This window comes from Porcisia hertigi, chromosome 34 (genome assembly GCF_017918235.1).
Source record: "Porcisia hertigi strain C119 chromosome 34, whole genome shotgun sequence".
Classification (NCBI taxonomy): domain Eukaryota; phylum Euglenozoa; class Kinetoplastea; order Trypanosomatida; family Trypanosomatidae; genus Porcisia; species Porcisia hertigi.
The window spans coordinates 310197-326544 of record NC_090593.1 but is presented as its reverse complement, the minus strand read 5'-3'; the positions used below and the strand labels follow the sequence as shown (position 1 = coordinate 326544).

Sequence of the window (16348 nt, the reverse complement as noted above, 5' to 3'; positions counted from 1 at the left end):
TGTATGCATCTCGCCATTCGAGATGAGACCTGGAGTGGCCCTCACACAGCCAGAGGGAGAACGACCTTCGTCAGCGGCACCCAGTGCAGCGCCTTAATGCACAGATGAAAGCGCACATACATTTTCTATTCCTCCCCCCTCCGCTCCCCCTTGCATGGGAGAATGAGAGGAGGAGACTAGAAAAGAGGCCTTTACGCCACTTCCTCTTTCCATCTCTCTCTCTCTCTCTCGCTGAGCCAATCCAAGTTGCTGGAATATGTTCTTTTCTCTCTGCACGTGTCTCTGTGTGTGTGTGTGTGTGTTATGCGCCATCATGTTGTGGCATTACTACAAACAATTACTCGAATTCTTGTGTATCTGTGGGCTCCGCAGCGGTCATCTCCTAGTCGGTGCCTGTATATGTGCTCGATTTAGTGAGCAGCAGATAATGTGTTGAAAAGCCTGCAACACTACTCTCCTGATCCAGCGGTCGGCAAAAACAAAATAAAATTACAGCCCTGTCTTTCCATGACTGGCTCTCTCAGATGGCCAGCAGATCGGTCGGGTCAGCCTCTGACGGCGTTTCATAGGCGATCGTGGGAAGGTGATTACTATCGATAGCGCGTGTCACCTCTGCGGTAAAAAGGCGGCCGTAGCTCTTTTCGTAGCGCAGCGGTGTTTTGTCCTCTGCCGTACTAGAGAAAGCCATCACCATCAGCGGCACAACCGGCATGAAGTGCCGCTCCAAAGCGGTCAGCTCCCACAACGTGGAGCTCAGCGCGTGTGATCCTGGCAATTTCGCACGGTCGTCGAAGGGGTCACAGCCATCGAAAAGAGCAGCGGTGTCGCGCACCGCTTGCGCTTTCGCAGACTGTGCAGCGACGGTATCCGCGTGTTGATCGACCATGTCGTCTGGGATTACAGCCTCACGGCTGCTCCGGTGAATGAGAGCTAGGCAGTTGGGATGAGACTGCAAAACCTTGCGCAAAAAGGGGAGAGTGAAGTAGAGCGTTGGCGCGGGTGCCATGAGCGACACCTGTGCCACGCGCTTGATCACGGCTGCGGCGATGTAGGACGGTACGCGAAGCGACATCATGGAAAGATCGAGAAGCCGAAACAGCTCATACCGGTGCCGAGAAGCAAACACGTCGGGCGTCAAGAGGCTGTAGAGTTGCTCGTAGTAGTTCGGGTACTCGAGCCCATGATCGAGCATGAGTAGGAAGAGCCCTTGTAGCGAAAGGATCGAGACAATACCGCCGCTGCTGAAGCAGCCAGTGAGGTAGTCCGCCAGCACAAGCGGGTTCGTGAGGTGAGGCAAAACTACAGATCCAAGTCGGTGCAGCAAATGGACGTGCAGAGCAGCCTCGCCAGCCTTCTCCACGCACAGCAGCCACACAGACGTGAAGTAGTGCTTGTGCGCCTTCTCGGAAAACACGGAGAGGACGCTCGTGGGATTGAGTTGCAGCTTGCGCCGCTCAGAGGCGTTGGAATGCACATAGGCATCGCTCGCCTCCAATGCCGCGCGCTCTTTCTTCAAAAATCCCCACCGAAGATTTATATGATCGAGCTTCGGTAAAGTGCGAGTACAGAGGAGTACAAAACAGTTGGTGACGAGCGTCGACAGCGACGTAGCATTCCGGTCGCGTGACCGCTTACGCTGTTGACGCTCCACTAAGTTGCTGACCACACGATAGATAAAAAACCACACATCGTCCTCTGCTGGCGTAGCCTCTCGAGCGCCGAGGCGCGTGCACAAAGCCTCGCGCAGCTCTGCGACCCGGGGGCTACACTCGTCAGGCGTGGTGTGATCACGGGGAGCCTTCTCAAGGGGGGATTGGAGAGCGTTTTCAAGGACTGGGGAAACTGCCTCGTCAAATTTTTTGCACAGCTCCGCATAAGTTGTGCACTTGTCACAGGTGCGCAAGGCGCTGCTCAGCTTCGTCTCCATGAGGGCGCGCGGAGCCGAAACGGTCAAACGGAAGAGAAAGGATTAATCAACGTCAAGCAGGAAAAGCACGGCGAGCCTCTTATCTTTAATTGGAGATGACGTGGTGTCGTGCTCACATTTATTGGGCATGTGTATGTGTGTGCTCGCTCATGATCCGTTTCGGAGTAGAAGCGAAGCAGATATGACGTGTGAGCGGCCACACACGATGTAGAGGAGAGAGTGAAGTAAAGAAGCAGTGCAAGCGTTTATCCACGGGGGGGCGGCCCATCCACTAGCAGCCGTTGTTTAGAAAAGAGTATCTGCTCACCCGCGCGAGCTCAGCCTTGGGTGCGAGCAAGCTCGCCACAAATAGGGAAAACAGAAGTAGTATGTTTCGAAGGTCTTTGGCTCATCTCACCTCGGCCCCTTCCCCCATTTCAGCGGAAAGGAGGACACCCGAGTCACGTAGTCGGCGCCGTCGTTAGTGAAATTCCCCATCGCTCTCATTGCGGCCGCCTCACTCGCACGAACAAAACACAGGTTCCGCTTTCTGTTGTGTTGATGTTAATCACCACGTAAGCTTTCCATTCGTGGAAAAAAAAATGCACCTGTGATGGTTTGAAAAAAGAAAGAAGAAAAGTCATTATGAGAAAGACGCAAAGGTTGAGCAACAGGAAGGAGTCACACATGAGAGAGAAGGGGGACGAGCGTGGTCCGCCCTGCCTCGCATCGCGCCCCCTCCGCCCCCCCCCCTTGCCAGTGACACTTTAAAGCGAGCGGGAGTGTTCCGTGCCAGGTGTATTACTAACTGAGAAAAAAGACAGAGAATGCCACTCAGACACACACACGGACAAAAAAAAAATCGGCCCAACCAACGACTTCTCCGAAGGCACAGACTAACAAGTTTGCCCAACCCCAGTGCGAGAGTGCAAACAAGAAAAACAACAAACGACAAAACTAACAAACGAGCGTGGGACAAAAAAAGGGGAGCTTTGGCGAAAAAAAAAGCGCAACATAGAAACGCAGACGGCTTCCTCCGATGTAGCCAGCGCTTAATATCGTTCGCGGCCGCCACCATCCCTCCGTTTCTTCAGGAAAGCGTCAAATCATTTATCGATATTCAACAACATCGTGATCAAGGGGGGGCAGTTTTCCTCCCCTTCATCGTAGTCCGCGGTCACTTGAGCCACCAGTGCAGTAATGTCGTCCAGCTTTCCGCCAGTGTAGCGGTATCCGGCTTCTTCTGCATGACGTGCAAAAGGCGAAAAGTAGCTGCGGTCTTGTCCGTTTCGGAAAGCCTCCTGGCCGATAGCCTGGGCTACATTGTGACACCCCGTTGCTGACACCTCGCTAAGGTGGTCAAGGAGACGGTCCAGCTCCACATTGTCCAGTACACCATCACTCACGCAAAGGAAGACGTCGCCGGCCCGCACTTCGATCGTGGCCTGTTCACCGGCGCTAGGTGGATCCCCGGGGAGCTGGTACGGGCAGTTGAAGGAATGCTGCTGGCTCTCTGTGCGATACAGGAGCTTACCCTGCCGCACAATTACCAGACCGCAGTCACCTAAGTTTAACAAGGACGCATGTGTGTTGTCCGTAATCGTGGCCATAGCGACAGGGCAGCCACCCGGCTGTCTCGCATCATTTGCTTTCTTGTAGCCATAGTTGAGAGCTGCGAGGGCGGTGGCTCGCTTGGCGCCGTTGACCTCTCTCTCTACATACTCCAACGCAAAACGCATGACGTTGCGTGTGTAAATAGCAGGCTCGATGCCTTGAGACGCATACCCGCCAACGCCGTCAGCAACACTAATGCAGTAAGGATGAAACGCGTAGGCGTCGTCACCGCCGCGGTAAGCCTTCTCCGGATGGGGGATAGCGCAGGCGCCGCGGTGGCCGAAGCGGAGAGCCGCTTTCGATGCGCACCTCAACGCACGCGTACCCAAAAACATGTGGTTCCACCCTAAGGGGTGCGCTGAGTTTAGTGGAAAATCAGATGAGCAAGAAGCGCGCAGGACGCTAGAAAACGCAGCTGCCGCCCGTGCTATTTGTGGATGATTTCCCTTCAGCCTCAATGAGATACGCGTCAAAACGAAATGCAGACAAAGCCCTGCTGCTCTTCGCAGGAAGACCCGCCTGTTTTTACTTCAGCGCTAGTCAAATACAGTGGGTGCCCCTCTGTGGTCTTTCGGAAGATCTAAACGGAAGGGAGAAAACAAAAAGATGAACATGAGAAACAGGAATGCGGCTACTTGGGCCAGAGCTCAAAACCTCCCCCACACCCCTTCCCCTCTCGGCAGACCGATAACGATGATTGGTTCAACCAGCCTAGCACAGCACTTGCCACCAAAAAAAAAAGGGAGTGTCGGGGTGCGGGTGAGTTTTCACTCCACATCCAAAAATGACACTTGTGCGCATCAATGCACAATGTGCAAAACAAGTTACACAGAGTGGAGGCAATAGTAGACGGGGAAGAGAGGGGGGGTAGGGAAAAGAAGGTTAGGCAGGCCCAAAGTTCTTCCCAGATGGAATTAGCGCTCATTGCCAAGTCATGGGTGGTGAGTGAAAAGAAACCCAGGGGAATATTTTTTTCTCCAAGGACAAATGAAACGAGTCAAGGGGTGCTCCGCCCCCCCTCCTGCGATGCGAATTACGCAGCGCCGAGCGGCGTTATTTCACAAGCTTGACAATATGCCTTCCTTGCACCTCACGTCCCCACACCCAGGGAATCGGTGAGGGGGCAAAAGGCAATGTAACTGTGACCACGTCACTGCACTGCTTTAACGTGCAGGAGCATCGGCGGCGAATAAAAGCTGAAACGCTGTCGCTGAGTAACGGGGGAATGACTAGCCAGCCATTTATTCGTTAGGCCGAGCTGGTCGCACACGTTGCGACAAAGTGCACCCACGCTAGTTCGCTCTCATCTCCCTGGGAAAAAAAACGAGCATTTGATGCTTGGTGTTATTTTTTGTTTGTCCTTACCTTGCATACTGCCAAGTGTCATGCAGGGCACCAGAAAGCCTCCATTACACCTTATGATACAGCCTCGAAACTCTTGTTATCACTGCGACAGTGATGACGCTGCGCACCTCAGCGCGGTGTGCCAGCGCTCAGTCGCCACTCTTGTGAGGTAGTTGAGTATTCTCACCTACCCTATCCCGCCAATGTGGAACCATCGCTAGGGGAGGGGGGTGGGTGGGGGTGCCCACCCAGGTCACTGGCTAGCGATGTGGTGAGGTCAGGGTGATGCATCGCCACGTGTGTTGGGGGTACGGTCCTGGGTAGCGCGTTGCGTCGGAGCGACATCCAGCCGTGCGCCGGTCTGTGGCATGCATGCGATAGTGGGGAGGGTGTCGGGGTGGCTGATGTGTGTCTCACCCGACCCTCATTGCGCCCACTTCTGGGTGTGGTGTGTGGTGTGGAGGCCGTGCCCAGAAGACTGGGTGGGCATTGGTGCAGCGCGTGGGCGCACGGCCGCGGTGGGTCTGTGACTTGGCGGGGTAGGGTGTGCGGCTAAACCCCTTCCTCGGTGGCAGAGTGAACACACACACAACAAAAACGATCACTGCCAACTTTTGACTCACCACGGCGAACACCGAAAGAAAAGTAAAAGCGCTCTTCTTCTCGCTATCAAGCGATGGTGTGTGTCTGTTGATCCCTTACCCTTGTCGAACGATGGGGAATACGATGGTTGACCTTCAATAGCCGCGGGAACGGCTCCTCTCACGACCGTCTCTTTGATGCATTAGTTGAGGTGTAGGGATGAGAGCGCCGACCTGTAGCGGAACCCTTAAGAATCCCAGCAACCTGTAAGCGAGCCGCATTTGGCTGCACCTATCCTGGCTGTGTTTCCCCCGCAAGGTCAACTACACACAGAACCACACATCAAGTTGCCCAACCTGTAATGGCTACCTGAGTCGCTCCTCTTTTTGTGTGCCGTCGGCGTAAGTTGTAACACGCACGCCATCGGCGCGATCTAGAATCGAAGTGCTGTTCGGGTACTCGAAAAGCGTGTCACCGTTCACAAACACTGTCGTCGTCAAGCTCTCCGTTTGAAACACCTTGGTGCCGTCCGGGCGCACCTTTGTCACGCTTCCGTTTTTGTAATGATACTCCCATGTTCCATCGGCCTGCTGGACAGTGCGAGGTTCTGCATCGATGGCATCTGTCGTTGTGTTACCAGTGGCTTGGACAGAGTCGGAACTCGTGCACGCGACCGTTTCTGCCGAATTCTCTGTGGGGGTGGCCTCTCCGTGCGCTCTGCAATCTGTGTTTGCTGGTGAAGGTGACGTTGTCACTGCCGCAGCAGAGAGACTTGAGCCATTTGCTGGCGATGCATCAGATGCATCCGATGATGTAATTGTCACCGAGTCAGTCGCATGAATCACCGCGCCACTATCTTTCAGTTGACCCATAGCCCGCACTGCTGCAGCATGCTCTTTTTCTTTCCGATGCTCGCGCTGCTTTTGCGTGCGCTCCATGGAGGTGTAGTACGCCGACGCAGACGTCAGCTGTGTTTCGACAAACTGCCAGTTCATTACACTCAGCGTCTCCTCTGCGAGGGCGGACCGAATAGCGGATAGCCTTACTTGTGGCATGCTCCCTTGATGAAGGCTTCCCTCCGCCTCGCTTGCAAGCGCACCTAGTGCCTTAGGCGTACGAGCTGCGTGACTCCATGCAGGCGCGTCGATGGCATCGACAGCGTCACCACCTTTTCCAGAGCGACACGCAATCTTTTCACATATACGCCTCTCTGTCATGTTAATGACAGCAAGTGGCCAAAGACCGTGCACCAAAGGAACCCTGCAAGCAGGAAGATTCAGCAGGCTCACAGCTCCATGTTCACTTCCACGGACAGGAGGAATGTACACGACCCACAGTCGTCCGAGACTCATAGCGCCTGTTGAATGGAGCACCACACTTTCCCTAAAGGAACTAACAGACCCGTAGCTGCGCTCGATAGCTTCCAGCAAGCGCTTTGGGAATGTCTCAACACTAAAAAGGCCGTTGCCGGTTGGGCTGTTCGGATGGCGCTGCGGTAGTGCACACCTCTGCTCGAAACTTTCACAAAACGTCAGAGAGGAAACATAATGCACGCGTTCGCGCACGCAGTTCAGACAGGGACGTGCTGCAAAACTGGGCTCCTTCCCGATGCGCGACAAGGGCAGTTTCTTCGATAAGACAGGGCAATCCCGTGAATGGTGGGTCACCGACTGAGCTGCTGTAGCTGAGTACGCCGTGGACACAATCAACGATGCTACTGAGTGCGTGGCTGCAGCGGTTCCTTTACCGGTCGACGGCAACAGTGGGAGAAGTCGTTGCAACTCAGCTGTCGCCATTTCGGGTCTCATGAAGAGAAAACGAGTGCGATCACGCAACATGATAACCTTTTTTTTCCTTGGTGGGGTTTTCCCTTTAGCTTATGTAGGATAAAAATACAACTCGAAGATATTCCAGCAAGGTGAGGCTTTTTGCTATTGTTCTCGCTCTGGACAGGGGCCCCCCTTTTACACTACACAGAGTGGCAAGATAAGAGTATAAACGCGGATAGGTTTGAAACAAAAATGTGCATCAGAGGAAACGCAAGTAAAACTGCTGTTGCTGCGTGAGACGATGCTGCCAGGGAACGCAGAATGCTAATCAGACATTCTCGTCTTATTTTTCGAGAAGCAATAGACAGACACAGCGACGCGCGGTAATGGAAGCGAGAGGGCCATTCCAGTCTGATGGGAGGTAGACGAACAATTTTCAGCTTCGAAGCGCACCTATAACCACAACCCTGGGTGAATGCATGAGAGTAAGGCAAAAAAAAAAAGTCGGCATCACTTGGGCGGCACACCCAGCACTTTACTGGGGAGTCAACGAAAAGAAATCAGCGTGACGCTTCTTCTTGGGTGGTTTTTTCACGTTGACTCCGTAAAAGCGCGCCCCTCGGATATAGTCTGTATGGAACGATGAGGAAGAGTGTGACTGTGCATCCGATAGCACTGAGAGAAGGCGCCTTCCAACGCTATCATCGCGAATATCATTATTGATATAAAAATTTAACCACGCCCTGGCGCTGACAGGGGAAAACCTTTTCTCATTCACGGCAGATATGATAGGCTTTCCTGCAAGACGGAAAAAGGTTTTGGGGACCTTTGGATACTTGCTAGCACACCGGAGTAAGCGCATCAAATGGACCTCCTCACAGTTTTGTACCGCTCGGACGAGCACTTTGCCCAGACTTTCCACCTCTTGACTCGAGGAGGCGGCCTCAAATGCTGCCGCTACATCCTCAACCGAGAGTACACCTCGCTCAACCGGCTCTCGGGATTGTAGTTCGAGGACAACCTCTGCTCTCTTGCTACCTTGTGAAGGTAAAAAAGTGAAGAGCAACACCAAATCCAAAGTTGAACTTTCTGTAAGTGAAGTCTGGTGGAGAGCAGCACCCACCTCCGGATACAGCAAAAGAGCCTGCCGCTGCCTTGGGGTGCAGCAGCTCAACAGAGGTAAAAGATCACCTGAAGAAACATTGGCGATGTGACCTAAGCTTTCGATGAGCTCCGATTGTTCAAGAAGAGACGTAAGCCTGAGATTACGTGCTGCCTTAGCTGCTACTATTACATCATGTGTGCAGGGGGCTTTTCGCTTGAGCTCTTCAAGAATATGTTGGAAAGCGGCTGCATCGCGAACACCGAGATCGGAAAGAGCTGAGAGAACAAAGCTCAGCTCCTCTGCACAACAGCTGCTTGCAGAGCGTAGTACCCGACTCACTGCAACTTTTTTAACCCAACGACTTGATTTCGTAGACATTTGGCGTGCATGACGAAGAAAACATATCGCCGAGGAAAGAGACCACTCTTGAGAGTCCACAATGCGACGCAACAGAACGGATTGCTGCTCATCATCGACAAAGCAGAGCCCTGCGATCAGTAGTGCTTTATCCCTCGGAGAAAGCTCGTCATTGACGCTACCTTTTGTTGTGCAAGCAGCTACAAGACGCGTCCCAGCTCGACCAAATGCCTTTTTGAGAAGAGCAGGAGGTGCCTTTATGCCACTCCGCTGAACTATGTAGAGTGCGTGCACACTGGAGCGTTGACTGAGCTCATTTCCTTCTGCGTTCCTACGAACAGCTGGCAACAACGAAGGAAAGTCAGCGGAAGTGCTGATCATGATATCACACACAAGGGCCGCTTCTTTCGCAGACAACTCTGCGCCAAGTCTGCCACTAGACACGGCACGGCTAAGCAAGGATGACGCATCCGTCGGTGAGAAAAAAGACAGGCATAACACCCACTCCAAGTATTCCTCAGTGGGTGTTTCAGGTTGGGACTTCTCCAGCTGCGTGAGTATGTGACTATGCAGCGCTGCACGCACATCCTCCAGCGAGGAAGAGCCTGAACACGAAACTGAATCCGAGTCTCGCCACGCGTTCAGCACGTCAGCAGTGAGTGCAGGGCCAAGGCATCCGCTTGCTTTGGATACTTGGTGGCAAATGGTATCGTCGATAATTGTCCCTGTGAGCATGAGCCTCATAAAAACGCCGAAACAATCCGAGTCACTTACCCCGCCCCTCCTAATAAGTGCTCTCTGAATAGCCGCGCCCCATGCTGCGTAACGCTGAGTGTTCCTTACGCTAGCAATTCTTTCCAGTAGGTCGATAAGCTCTGCTCTTTCCAATTCCTCCGTAGCCATCTGTAGCTGCGTTACTAACCCTTCCATCTCTTTTCGCTCCAGTGGCAAACCTTCCCTCAGAGTAAGATCGAGCAGAGCCGCTTTATTGTTAGAAGTGGAAAGACGAAACGCCAACTCATCGGCAGAGATTTGAGTGACGCGAGAAACTAGTCTTGTGCCTGTTTGCAGGACTCTCTCACATCCTTTCCAAAATGGCCGTGCAAAAGCGATCAGCTCAGAGTGATCCGCACGCTGCAAACAGCATCGGATCGCTGCTATAACACTCGGCGTGCTCAGCGTCGCATCATAGTAATCCAGGTTCTCTGGAGACAAATTGATACTCGACGCAAGCTGATGAAGCTCCTTTGTGCTGAGTTCACTTACAGAGGCCTCGAGGTGAGCGGAGAGATTTGAGATAGCATGCGTTCCAAGAGGATACTTGATGGCAGGGAGAATGCTAGTTAGCTCCAAACCATCTTCAAATGTCTGCAAAACGCTCCTGACATCGAGGTTATTGACATAGTCGCGAGCAAGGGAAAGTGTCGTCACGTCGCTTGCTGAAGAGAGAACCCAAAGCTTGAGTTGCTCGGAATGAGGGCGCCATTGCGCTGATAGCAGTTGCACGGCTCTTCTTTGAAACATCAACACAGGTGCAATACCTAGGTAGTCAGCTGGAAAAACAAAAGTGAATAAAGCAGAGGAATTGAAGTGAAACAGAAGTATGTGCGCTCTTGCTCAGAACCCTAGGCCAATGGTGAGAAAATCAGGCTTTTTTCAGCCTTGCACTTCAGCTCGTATCATTGGTGCCCTTGCCGCGTAGTTTTTTTTTTTTTGATACCTTCACTTTCGCAGTCGTTTACGCTCCTCCTCTCGCACTCTACCAAAGGCAAGAGGGTGGGAACCCTTTGAAAGGCAAGTATGTCGGTCTATAGATTTCATTCGTCTATTGTATACAGCATGTATACAATACACGGCTGGAAATGTTCCAAAGCCCCACCTACATACGTAGGAGAAAATACACTATACCAAGAACGCTCAGCTCTTCTTTTTCTGATCTCTCCCCCTTTCGATTTCAAGATGGAAAGCAGGCACTCGAGCAAGCCTGACAACATTTCGAGTTGCCCACAGCCCGAATAATACCGCGAAACCATTAATTCCCAAGTAGGTCGCAGAAAACGCCAAATCCAGCATCAGCACATACGTTTGTAGCCACATGTAGTAAATGGCCCCCACAGCGGCAATCGCCAAGAAAACAGCACTGGTGACTAGGGTTGAGCCATTTTCCATTTTGTTTCCGCGTAATCCTATCAAGACACCAAAAGAGTTGACAAGAAGAACAAAAAAAGAAGCGATTATTTCCATTGGGAGGGCGGATGGCGGAAACGGTAAATAGAAGGCTTTGAAGATTAGAAGACCTAATGTCGTGATCCACCAGATCGCTGCCCATCCGATCGACAGAAGCAGAAGAAGATGAAATGAAAAAGAGGCGCCCCCAGTGGCGCCGTCAAGGGTGGGCATCTATATTGCGGTAGTATCTGGTGAGCCATTGGAAGGAACATTGAAAAAGCGAGGGAGGTGAAGAAGAGTCACACAGGAGAGCGCTGCTCGCGTTTTGCAAAACATGCCCACTGAGCTGTGGAAAAAAAAAACGGTTGACAGAAGCCACCCTGACATGCCTCGCAGATCGATGCCCTTTGTAGGTACAAGAGAGCTGTAGGAACTCTCTCTTGCACCTTGCATAGAGACCGAGGAGTTTTTTATTTGGCGTATGTGCCTCTCTGGGGGGGTGTTTTTTTTTCTTGTTCAAGAATGACCTTACGTGGCGTTGATGCAGTTAATCAATCGCTATCAGAACAGACTTAGTTCATAGCGACGATATTGTCAGATTACTCGTTTACAAACTCTCATCGCTGTCGGAATCGTCAACTGGGATGGCTGCTTTCCGCAGCGCAGTTCGCCTTTCGCGCTCACGCAGAGTACCTAGGGAGTCACGAGCATCAGCCTCTCGCTGTCTCCTCAATTTTTGCTGCAAGATGCGAGTGTTGAGACCTGTAAGCCGCCGGTGCTCTTCATCATCGGGAGAGAAATCAACAAAAGCATACTTACTCTGCTCTCTCGGTTGCTCTAAACTCCCGACGCCCCCCTTTGACGACCCCCGATCTGAATCATCATCAGACACCTCAGCCTCCGGAGCGGCGGTTGATGCTGATGGATGTTTCTGGCACTTCGCACAAACGGCCTCGCGCTCAGCGCAATGCTGGCAGATGCGGTGATAAGCATAGACAACTTTATTTTCATGGCACAAGTTGCAACGGCGGCTCTGCTCTTGTAATGTATACTTCCCAAAGTCCACCTTCCATTGAATAATCTCACAGCACCGTCGACAGCACAGGCTCGTCATGGCAAACTCTGTTTCTCGGGATATGCGATCTTTCTCAAGTTTGTAGCGGTTAGGGTTGTACTTGGTTTTGTTGGTGTAGGCCTGGCGACTACCAGGCGCACCATTTTTTACAACACGCCTCATCTGAAACTTAAATCAGAGTATGGGAATGCAGAGAGAGAGACTTGGGTGTACGGTCTGCCAGAATCCACATTATATACGCACACTTACGAGTACAAACACGCTTAGAAGGAAAAAAACAGTGGGGATATTAGTTTGGCGGAAGTGGTCTAAGTGAAAAAAACAGCAGTTGAAATCATCGTATCAAGGCTCCGACTCAGGATCATTCAGGTAGGAAATTTTCATTATAAATCAAGCCATCACCAACCTGCTAAGGAAAAGGGGGCAAATGCTTTGACAATCATGCTTCATACCCCGAACGATAGAGTTATGTTTTTGTTTCAGATTCTAAACACCTCTGCAGTACCATAAGTCAACGACTATTAAGCAACTACATTACTGCTACGCACGGCTCTGGTAAATCCGCCGTCAACGAAGAAGCTCACTTCACATGAGCTCCCCTTACCGCCGTCATTGAACCTATTTCTTGAGCCAGAAAAGTAGAATGAGGGAGAAACTATCCTCATCAACAAACCAGTGCGAATCAGAACACCTGGACTACTGGAAAAAAAAAATGCGGTCATTCACTCCACAACTCAGGGAGTTTTACACATCAGCAGCCACGAGTCCTCGCAATACAGGTTGCCATCAGCAAATACAGCCAATCAGAGTGCCATTACCTTCAGCCGCTGTGTTGCCAGCAATTAAATCTTTCAACAACACTCTACAAAGACCTGCTAGCTTATGAGCCCCACCACGTACGCGCTTTCAAGTGGGTATTTCCCAGAAGCCAGGGGAAAAAAGATTTCTATTCTCTATCAGCCCTGCATCCGTCACTTCTTGAACACACAGCTTAGCGACTGCATCCTCTGAACTGTAGTGCCATGGGCGCCGCTAAGACTAGGTCTCAAGCTTGTCGGCCTTTGCCCCCAACTTGCACTTATACTTCATGCCTAAAATTGCCCTATGAACCCTTTCACTGGCACTGCTGATGAAGGACTCAACAGCGCGCTGTCAGAGTCCACCTCCCCGTCTGCGGGGAACCCGAACCGCATGCACACGCTAACGCCTAACCCCCACCAAGCTGGTCAGAGTCCAGTGCTTTCCGACCAAGGGTGCTCAGAGCGATTTCCCGCTAGCAATGTGAAAGTTCAGAGTTTACGCGGTGTTGCATCGCGATGGCCTGCAAAGGTGAGGCCACCTGTCCTATCAGTGCGATTGTCGAGGTGTTGTGACGAAATTTGACACGCCACACCTGATCCCCGCTACGTCCTGCGTGTGCGCGCGTGCGCGGGGAATAAGAAAATTTGGAGCATCCCAAATTGGCCGGGACATCGCCGGGCCCCGGGCCTATTTCCAGTCGCCAGGGCCCCCGCAAAAATTTCAAAGCAACCCCCCCCCCCGAAGGCGCGCCAAACAAAGCGGCGGCCTTTTTGCGATAATTAGCGCCCGCGGCGAAGATTGACGCAAACCCATGCCCCCCAGGGACGCCGACCAAAACCAAGGCGTTCACCACACCCGGCTCTACACAGCCCCGCCTCTTCAGGATACCCCGGGGGTTCCTCAACAACAGCACCCACGGGAACACCCCAGAACAACGATCGCCGCGGGGGCCGCGGCCACACGTGTCCCCCCACCCGCGCCCCCATTTTCCAGCCATCGCACGCTTGGGGAGAAGGAGAAAATATCAACGACCCACAAAGGATTGATTCGGGGGGAGGGGGGGGCCACAGGGGGACCCCCCTCCGCCGCCGCCGCTAACGAGACCGCGTTTTGAACCTTGTTGCGGGGAGGCCCCGCGTGCCAGCGCATAAAGTGGTGACGAACCCCCCCGCCCCATCCCGTTTACAAAGAACAAGGCGCTGGGGCAGCACCCATCCTAGGCGACAGAGCGCCGCCACAAAGGGCCCCCACCCACCGAGGGGCCCGGCAAGGAGCGGCCATCGCCCGCATGGGGATGCAGGTACTCCTCCCTGGAAAAAGTTTTACGGAGAGGGAAGGACAACCTTCTAAAGACCCCCAGGCGTTGCAACGCCCTCCGCCCTGAAACTGCCAGCTGGGTGGCCACAATCTCCGGCGATAGTTCGCCGGGTGTTCGTGTCAAAAAGCTGGGTGGCATGAGAGTGCCGACGGCAGAGCAGCGACCCCGCCAAACCAACACAGCACCCCAAAGCTTGCGACGCAGGGCGCTCTAGGGGAACGCCCGGGGCGCGCATAGGCGCGGCATGCTTTACAATAAAAATTTCATCCTTAGCCACTATTTGTGACCAGGCGGGGGGGAAACCAATGCCAAGAGACGCGCCTTACGCAAACGCACGGCCCCAACGCGCGCGGAGGAGATCCTGTGGACGGGCCTTGCGTGGAGAGGTGGTTGGAAGCCGACCCTCGACAAACAAACCGGCAACAGAACCATTCACCCCTGCCCCGCTTACCGGGAAGGCGAAAAAGCCGGCTGGCGAGGGCCCACATTGCCCCTACGAACCTTGAAACGGCGTGAATCAATAACCGTCCTCGCAACACGCCGATGCACAGGGGCAAGGGTTGCACCTGAACCCTTCCGATTCCCCGTCAAAAGCACAGGGACAACCAGCAGAAAGTCTGTGAGGACGAGCGCGTTGGCCAATCAGGTTGGATTTGGCCAGGTCCCCCGGCGCTCCCCATTCCAACCGCAGAGGGGGGAAGGGCCTTCAAACCACCACGCCCAGGGGCGAATCATCCCATATCGTGCGGCGGGAGTTCCACACCAGTGGTTCGCAAAAAAATAAAAATAAACACATCTTGCGCAGCACCCCTTGCTTTAGTGAACGCCTCGCATTTACACTGGTTTTTGCTGTACGCCCGAGCTGGGGGGCAGTGAGCATAGGATTTTTTTAGCCCCCAAACAGTGAAACAGGGATCTCGCGCATTCTGGGGCGAAGCAGGGCTGACACCCCATCGTTTGTATGACGCAAGAGTGTGCGCAACAAAGCTTCGCACTTTCGCGGATTCCCCTGCATGCCGTTGGTTTTTTTGACCACACCGATACTTCCCCAGGCCTCGAGTTGCCAATCCGTACGCCAGAACCGTGCCTGCGGAACGGAATAGCGAGAACCAGGTCGTCCGCACACATGTCAAACTCAATCAGAAAAACAGGTCACCAACAGCTCTGAAAGAGCAGTGGCGTACCTGAAAGACAGCTGCAACCCAACAACGGCACCTTGAGGGACACCAGCTCTCAGGGCATGTGGTGCGCCAAATCGGTTCCAAGCCCCGCCCGCACGCCACGGTGACTAGGAAAGTTTCGAAGCGAGTCCCCCAAAGGGGTGCCATCGGGGGTTTTCCTGGCTTCTTCGCGCCGATCCAAATGTGCAGCGTGCCGAGGGCTTCGCCAAAGCCCGCCAGGATTGTTAGCGCTCGCGTTGTTCGGTAGGTTTGCTTCTGCCATCTTCCAAGGCGCCTTCCCCCAACACATCACGAGGCGTAGCAGATGCGCCGGCCTACCCAGACCGTGTTCTTGACCTTGGGAAGCTCAATTTCGGCGGCGCCCTCGCGCATACTGGCGTGCGCGCTGCGGCCAGACATTTTATAAGCACAGCGGCACCACGCGCTCCGGAAGTTTGGAGACAAGAAAAGTGAGACCGATCCGCCGGTGCAACGGAAGTTGCCCTGGTGGTTCTCAGGGTTTGAGTGGCGGTTCGACACGCACGTTTTTAACACCGCTGGGGAACACGAGTGGTACTTCACATTCGGCGGATGAGGGTTGAAAGACGCACTTCCACTGTAACGCGATGGGTGGCAAGGCATCTTGTTGGGGATGCCGTTCGGGCCGGTTCCCGGCAGCCTTCTAGGCCAGCCTGAAGCCGCACAAAGACCTCTGCCTGAAATAGCCCGTCCACTTCTTCCCCCCTATTTATCCCTGACCTATTTGCGATCATAGTTTGCCCAGGTGAAAGGAAGAGAAGAATGAGCGTCCACACCCGGCATATCCGCAATGGGAAAACGGAAGCAGATAGAAAAGTCGCTGGCACTCGCTTGTCGGAAAACCGAACGGGAGGAAAAAAAAGCATCAGGGGGTGAACCGTGGAAGTTTCTGGGGTGTAGGAAGGCAGGGGCCCAGCTTTTGCCACCGCTAGGAGGGGGAAAAATGAATGGCCAGGGCGTTTAAAATGCAATGGGGGCGGGGAGCAAAGGGGAATCAAGGACAAAGGCGCCCCCGAGCAACACCAGCTTACAGCTATTGGCGCTTTCTGAACGACCACCGTCGAAAGACAACGCTTGGAGGGCGAGGGGGGTTGAAGGCGCAACGCGCA

General features: G+C 53.4%; 6 protein-coding genes across 6 annotated transcripts; all 6 read right to left on the bottom strand.

The window, feature by feature from the left end:
* Positions 1–520: 520 nt before the first annotated feature.
* JKF63_01671 (uncharacterized protein) lies at positions 521–1927 on the bottom strand (the record flags this gene model as incomplete). The annotated part of the gene is made up of 1 exon (XM_067897717.1): positions 521–1927. One exon carries the CDS (start codon positions 1925–1927, stop codon positions 521–523), a length of 1407 nt encoding a protein of 468 aa, XP_067753874.1.
* Positions 1928–3012: 1085 nt separating this feature from the next.
* JKF63_01670 (uncharacterized protein) lies at positions 3013–3855 on the bottom strand (the record flags this gene model as incomplete). The annotated part of the gene is made up of 1 exon (XM_067897716.1): positions 3013–3855. One exon carries the CDS (start codon positions 3853–3855, stop codon positions 3013–3015), a length of 843 nt encoding a protein of 280 aa, XP_067753873.1.
* Positions 3856–5811: 1956 nt separating this feature from the next.
* Positions 5812–7284, bottom strand: JKF63_01669 (uncharacterized protein; the record flags this gene model as incomplete). Its single annotated transcript, XM_067897715.1, has 1 exon — positions 5812–7284. The coding sequence occupies one exon, from the start codon at positions 7282–7284 to the stop codon at positions 5812–5814; it is 1473 nt and encodes a 490-aa protein (XP_067753872.1).
* Positions 7285–7750: 466 nt separating this feature from the next.
* On the bottom strand, positions 7751–10201 carry JKF63_01668 (uncharacterized protein; the record flags this gene model as incomplete). The annotated part of the gene is made up of 1 exon (XM_067897714.1): positions 7751–10201. One exon carries the CDS (start codon positions 10199–10201, stop codon positions 7751–7753), a length of 2451 nt encoding a protein of 816 aa, XP_067753871.1.
* A 393-nt stretch (positions 10202–10594) lies between these two features.
* JKF63_01667 (uncharacterized protein) lies at positions 10595–11077 on the bottom strand (the record flags this gene model as incomplete). Its single annotated transcript, XM_067897713.1, has 1 exon — positions 10595–11077. The coding sequence occupies one exon, from the start codon at positions 11075–11077 to the stop codon at positions 10595–10597; it is 483 nt and encodes a 160-aa protein (XP_067753870.1).
* A 376-nt stretch (positions 11078–11453) lies between these two features.
* JKF63_01666 (uncharacterized protein) lies at positions 11454–12083 on the bottom strand (the record flags this gene model as incomplete). Its single annotated transcript, XM_067897712.1, has 1 exon — positions 11454–12083. One exon carries the CDS (start codon positions 12081–12083, stop codon positions 11454–11456), a length of 630 nt encoding a protein of 209 aa, XP_067753869.1.
* Positions 12084–16348: the final 4265 nt, after the last annotated feature.